This window comes from Buceros rhinoceros, unplaced genomic scaffold (genome assembly GCF_000710305.1).
Source record: "Buceros rhinoceros silvestris isolate BGI_N320 unplaced genomic scaffold, ASM71030v1 scaffold19577, whole genome shotgun sequence".
Classification (NCBI taxonomy): domain Eukaryota; kingdom Metazoa; phylum Chordata; class Aves; order Bucerotiformes; family Bucerotidae; genus Buceros; species Buceros rhinoceros.
Genome location: NW_010420719.1, coordinates 8967 through 15357, shown reverse-complemented (window position 1 = coordinate 15357; position 6391 = coordinate 8967). Strand labels below are relative to the sequence as shown.

At 44.3% G+C, this 6391-nt stretch overlaps 1 protein-coding gene across 1 annotated transcript in view; it reads left to right on the top strand.

Moving 5' to 3' along the window:
- Positions 1-6391, top strand: part of KBTBD12 (kelch repeat and BTB (POZ) domain containing 12) — a gene marked incomplete at its 3' end in the record, with an annotated part of 25185 nt that overhangs the window by 13357 nt on the left and 5437 nt on the right. Inside the window, exon 4 of the mRNA XM_010139412.1 lies at positions 4000-4197. Coding sequence (XP_010137714.1) covers positions 4000-4197 — 198 coding nt within the window. The remainder of the gene's footprint in view (positions 1-3999; positions 4198-6391) is intronic.

The window sequence follows — 6391 nt, the reverse complement described above, 5'->3', positions numbered from 1 at the left end:
AAGGAGCAGGGGGGAAGTGGGGGGAGGGGGGGGGAGGGGAGAGAAAGGGAGGGACTGAGTTCTAGGATTAAATCCTCTTGTGCGATGAATGTGGAAATGACAGAAATATTCAAAACTCCCAGTGAGAAATCCATCTCCCCCTGCACAGAGGACAAAGGACTGAGCTAAGCCAGGCGGTGTTGAATTCACCTGCTCTGTTTGTGACAAGACAGGGGACTGTGGCTTAGCGAAGGGCCCTCCCCAGCACCCATTCCAGACTGGGGGCATGGAAATAGCAACTGCTGTCCTTTGCACACTCGCCGGGACCCCCGGGAGGCTGTGGCCACAACAAGTGTGTTCGAATGACACACATTCTGGGTGGTTTAAGGTACAGTGGCACGTGCGCTGCTGGTGGGTCACTTGGTACAAGAGTCTCCCCCAGATGACCTAAGCCCCTTTGCCGTTTCACTTAGCTGCTTACGTGGTACCCCCGCTTTATTATGCAGAGGCTCCTGTAGGAGCAAAGCATGAACTCGGTTATTCAGCTGCTCTACCCGGAGAACACGACATAAAGACAGTCTTCATGGTCTTAACTGTAATTCCATATGGCTCCACTTGCATTCCTAACGGTTTCATAAATCTGGATGAAGGCGGCAGTGGGACAGGACGATCCGGAGTCACGAGTGACAGAGCACAAACCAGCCTGAATTGTCTGACACAGCAAGTTTCCTTAATTCTGCCAATTTGAAGTCTTACATGGTATAGACGTAGTAGATGATGGATAGCCTGCTTAACATGAGATGCCTCCACTTGGTTGCAGATGTGAATTGATTTAAATTTGAGAATAGGGTTATTTTGCTGATTTTTGTGTTCAGTTCTTTGGGAAAAGGCCTGAGACATCAGTCTCTTGTCTCACAGGAGTATTTCTCAACTACTGCATCTGGGAACACAGCAAAGCAGTGCTGGTTGAATCTAATATTCTCAGATTCCTTTGTTAGCAATATTTCAGTGTTAGCTGTTGGAAGAGGAGATTGAAATTCTTGACTCCTTGCTTTTCAGAATACTGTTTTCCTAAGCTTGAAAATTAAATTTTACTCCCCTCTGATTTTTTCCTTCTTGCTTTCTATTTGCTGAGAACTTAGTTTTCGCCTTGTTGTAAATTGAACATGAACATGGATTTATCCAAAATGGCTGCAGAGAGCATAAAGAAAATGGAGGTATTTTGTACCTTCAGGACTGTCTCTGACAATGACATTAAAGGATTGGGATTAAATGGGATTAAATAAAAATAAAAATTAAAAAACAATGGGATTAAAGGAGGTTGAAGCAAAGTTGCTTAGCCTATCCAATAAAGGTTTCATAAGTGCTTGAAAATATGTGGTAGTTCTTCACCTTTTGAAAAGATGCTCCAATAGGTCACAAAAAATTACCTTACTAATAACTATACAGGAAAAACGTTGGCAGATCCCCTGGACTGGGAGCTGAATGGCTTCATTAACTGGTAATGGGTGTGATTTTTTGCAAAAAGTCACTGGCTCCACTCTATCAGTTTTGCAGCTGATTGTTACTGTTCTCTCTGAAGTTACCACGACCTGCAGTGACTCAACTGAGAAAAAAAACAATAAAAATGCACATAGAAATAAACAGCAATTTGGCTTCTAGAAGAGTTCTGGGGAATTTTGTCACTTCCCCCTCGAAATATTGAGGCAATCAGCAAAGCTATTGTTGTTTGACTCCGCGTTCCCAAACTGGTACCGTTCATTCCTCTGATTTAACAAGATGCTCTTTCGTTCTTCACACGAAGACGTTTCTTGTGTGTGAGTGCATGTTCTTCAGTGGTGCACAGTAACCTGGGCTAATTTTTAAAAAGCTTGCTTGATAACCAGAGCAGTCTGGCACCACAAACTCGTCTTTTGAACCGAGCACTTGTGGGGAGATCTAACATTACCTGTTCCCAGTTAAAACTGCCTGGAGTATCTCTTTCTTCGTTACACTGCACTCTGCACAGACCCTGGTAGCAAACTGTCTTGCATGCTGTGCTCTGTGGTTCTGCCAGAGGATGCTATAGGAGCAGACTAAGCAATAAGCAATCAGTCATAAACCTTACCAGTTAGAAGATCCAATTAGCCCTTAAAACTTTCGATAAATTTAGAGGAACGGCGTCCTGAGAGTGGCAGCTCTCTCCTAAGCCATTAAGGAGTGGTAGAGAATACTGCGTAGAAGGGGATAATGCTCCTGGCATAAGGAACAATATAAGTAAATGTTTGAATTCCGGAATTTATTCTTGTTTCTAAACAGTCCTCAGGAATAGCTCAGTGAGGCTCCGTCGTGAGAAAGGCTCGGCATTGTGATGCATACAGCTCCTTTTATGGCATGGAAATGATGATCAAAATTCCGTGAACGCAATCACTCCCCACCTCAGCTCTCTCACGTGAATCGAACCTCAGAGGAGGAGCCCACCAGAGCTAATGTTGCTTAGCTGGGGGCGTTAAGCTGGTAGTGAAAGCATTTGGATGTTAACCTTGTTTAAGCACATGCTGAGGGGAACCAAATACAAACTGCTAGGAGCTTGCTCGTGGGTATTGGGCAAGTAAAGATTTGCTGTTCATGGAAAAGAGCTGAAAACCAAACCCAGTGAAGGTTTTCAAATTTGAACATTGACCTGAATCAAATGCTGCTGTGTTTAGCTGGAGGAAAACTTCCTGCTATGATAATGGACACTGAATTTGGTTCTAATTTTGCAGCTCTGATGCAGGGGCATCTGATCTTTACCTGCCTCTAAAATACAGATCAGGAATACGGCGGTAGCAAATTTGGAACATGTACATAGTTTCCTCTTGCAAATACCTTTGGAGAATGGACATAAGTTTGAAAAAAAGAACCATCCATACTAAGAGGTAAATGGAAAACCATATGCAAGTCCAACTTTGAGCACTAGGGCTCATTTCTCTGATAGACCAGCTCGGAGCAATACATTCTAAAAGCAGCCGCACCAACCTCGCACAGGTTGTATGGGCAGTCCTTTCCATTGGCATGGGCAAGGGCATAATCACATGCCATTGAGAGCATTTTGGATCAGCACAGCCGAGCAGTGCTACACGGGGCTCCGGAAAGCCAGCCTTCATGTGGAGATCGCTTGCATATTGCTGCCATTTTATAGTTAAAATTGGTCACACCACACACCCGCGCACAAAAGAACCGCTTCAGCCATCAGCGCTCATTACAGGGTATTGTGTCCCTTGGCACAGACGGAAAACCTGCCAGGGTACGTCAGCATATTAATTCTTGAGAGCCAAAGGCTGTGCAATCAAAATCTGGATGTGATCACTGGGAAGGATTTGGACAGGCAGTGTTTACACTATGATTTCAGTGTACGGTGTTTGCAGCGCGCACTGAGATCTCAGATAGGTCTGCAGCCTCTTGCAGCATGTCCCAGCAAGTGAAAACTGGGTTCTGTTTCAATCCTCCACACAGACTTCAGTTAACCCCGTAACAGTAGAGCTTGTCACAAATAACTCAGTTGGCAGTCCTGCATGTTAGATGGGTTTGTTTCTGTAAGAAATGGGCGTAATTTTTTCCTTTTATTGAAGACAGCTAACCAACAAGTCCAAATGATCGTTGGTTAACATGTGCGAGGGTCAAAGCTGCTAATGGTAACTGGAAAGTAGTTTTTGATCCATTACAACTTAGTGATGAAGCAATTTGTCCAGCAAACAGAACAAGTAATTATGACTATTCCTACTCTATAGGCAGAAAACAAGACAAAATACCTCTGCATTTTGAAGACATGCTTCTTGTTCTTCCTTTGATACACGATTTCAGAAGGGATCTTGCTTTGGTGTCTGTAGATGACGTGCAGTAGCTTCTGCTTCCAGTCTACTTTCTAACGAACTTCTGGAGCTGCAAAAGGGGGAAAAAAAGGAGGAACATGAGGACATGGAAACAAAAAATCATGCAGCCAGCAATGTATTTTTCAGTAGAACCCGAGACTGCTACGTTTGACCTCTGTGTCTTTTGCAGGAGGAATTGGGTGCCTTGGTCCAGACAGAGGACAGACACGGAAATGTCTTGATGCCGTGGAGATTTATAACCCTGATGGAGACTTCTGGAGGGATGGACCTCCCGTGCCTACTCCCCTCCTCTCCTTACGAACAAACTCTACCAGCGCAGGCTCCGTGGAAGGGAAGCTGTACCTCTGTGGAGGATTTCGTGGAGCAGGTACTAAAATGAATCTGACGTTCCCTACGTGGCTGAACTCGGTTTCACTGTACACAGACTGACCTGATGACAGGCCAACCCTATCAGGTGGCACTGGCATGCGCTGGAACCACAGGGCTGATACAGCCCTTTGGACTGCTGGCTCCTAATGTCAATATGAATCGTGTTCTATTTGCTCTTTGTTTTTTCCCTTAACAAAACATGAAAAATAAAGGATATTTCCAATCTGTGCTAAACCTATCAAAATCTACAACTTCAGTAGCATTCTTCTGGATTTACATCCAGAGCTACTGAGATCAGGATCTTAGTGCGTTACAGGCATTAAAGAATTTTTAAAGCATGTTTGTTGAAGATGAAGCGTTGTCCATCTGTCTGTAGCCTATCTGCCTCTGCCTATTTACTTGCCTGGTTTTGATAACCGGTGTTGAAAAAGCTTGTGTATTTAATGAGTAGTCTGGGTAGTGAACTGTCACACAACGAGACTAGAATTCCAGATCTGGTGATTTAAAATAATCCTAGCCCCGTGGCCACCTCTCTTCTTTTAAGTCCTCTCCCTTCCAACTGTCTAAATCTTCAGTACTGCTAACCCTTTTTTTCCATTATAAATGCAGAGAGTCTCAGATCATGCTCACTTAAACTCTTCTGCTACCCCAATTTCCTTTCTAGGGGAAAGCAGTAACACCGATGCATGTTCCACTGCTAATAATTATCCTGCCAGGTTCACTGCTGTCCAAGAAAGGCCACGTGGTATCACTGGATGACACAACCTTCACATTACACTGACTCCAGTTGCATTGACTTGTGTAACAAGCACTTAGCTTAAAGCTGCTGCTAGAGTGATGACTCTCATCAGCCAGTTCCCAACTCACCTTTCCCTCCCCTCATTTGCTACTGCCTGAGGAAGCCACTTCCTGAAAACCATTGTACGGCAGCTCCCTAACAGGCACGTTCTCGTATCATCTCTGATGGAAGTTGTGGCCTCAGAGCAATTACGGTTACGATACCTCGCTGTGTTTCCATAGCAAATATTGTGTCATCATCATCTTTGTCTTTTTTCTCAGCAGTATTACAAAAAACTCTAAAATCAGTGGGTACAAATCATTTGCACTGGCAAATGAAGCAGTTCCATTCAGGATGACTAACAGATTAGTATGAGATTTTCTGAATAAGGTAGCTTCAGAGGCATAAAACCTCTCTGTACAACACCACACATTCTGTCACTGAGCCACGTGTAAAGAGTGGTAGTGCCAGGGGAGGCTGAAGTGGATTTCAAGACAGCCATCTCTTGTATGTTTGTGTAACGCCAGCTCGCTGGGGTCCTGATTCCTGACTGTGCTACTGCAGTCTAATTAATCATGTAGAGAACTCGCCTGCAATTAAAAACAAAACAAAACAAAAAAACCCTGTTACTCAGACAGGAAAACAAGAAGCGTAAGTTAGAAAATGTCAGATTTGCAGTTACCTGTGCGGCCCGAATTCTGACCCACTATGTGTGCATTTTATAGACCAGTGAAGCAATCGTCCGTGGCTGTGGTGTGAGACATTGGTATGATAACTATTAACAAAGGAGGCAAAGCAGGGCTCTCACTGTCAGCTGTAATTCAGATGTAATCACATGTTTGGGGCTGTGCCTTAAGGACAGGCTTCTTAATGTGCACTTTGAGATATTAAAGGAGAAGGTCTTTCTAAATCTTCATAATTATAACAACTTCTAGCTACTGTCATCAAGAAAAAGATGGGTGGAGTCCCTATGCTGGACAGAAGAGGTCATCTAGCTGGCCTCCCTCTCTGCCCCTGTCTCCCATGCATGCTGGAAAGAGCTGCTGCCTGACCTGCTCCCCGGGAGGACGGGTGGACCGTGAGCATTAATACTGTCATATGGGAACTTGGAGAGGGTGGCTCGACTCTGCTCTTTCACAACTGCAGCTGCCCAGCAGCCTCAAGATATTCACAGAACACCATGTGCTGCTGCTGCTTTAGCACCAGATCGGGTTATTTTAGAATGCGCTTGTTCGGTTTCAGCCTTTTGGGTTTCTTGGCATGTCTCTTTGGTTTTTATGAGGGATGCAACCAAGAGAGGATATTCCAATTTTGCAAAACATTGGAATTTAGATTCAACCAAGTGGAATTTTTTGGAACAAGCTGGAGGCACAGCTGTAGTCTCTGGGTTTTCCGCATGCTGCAACATAAAGGG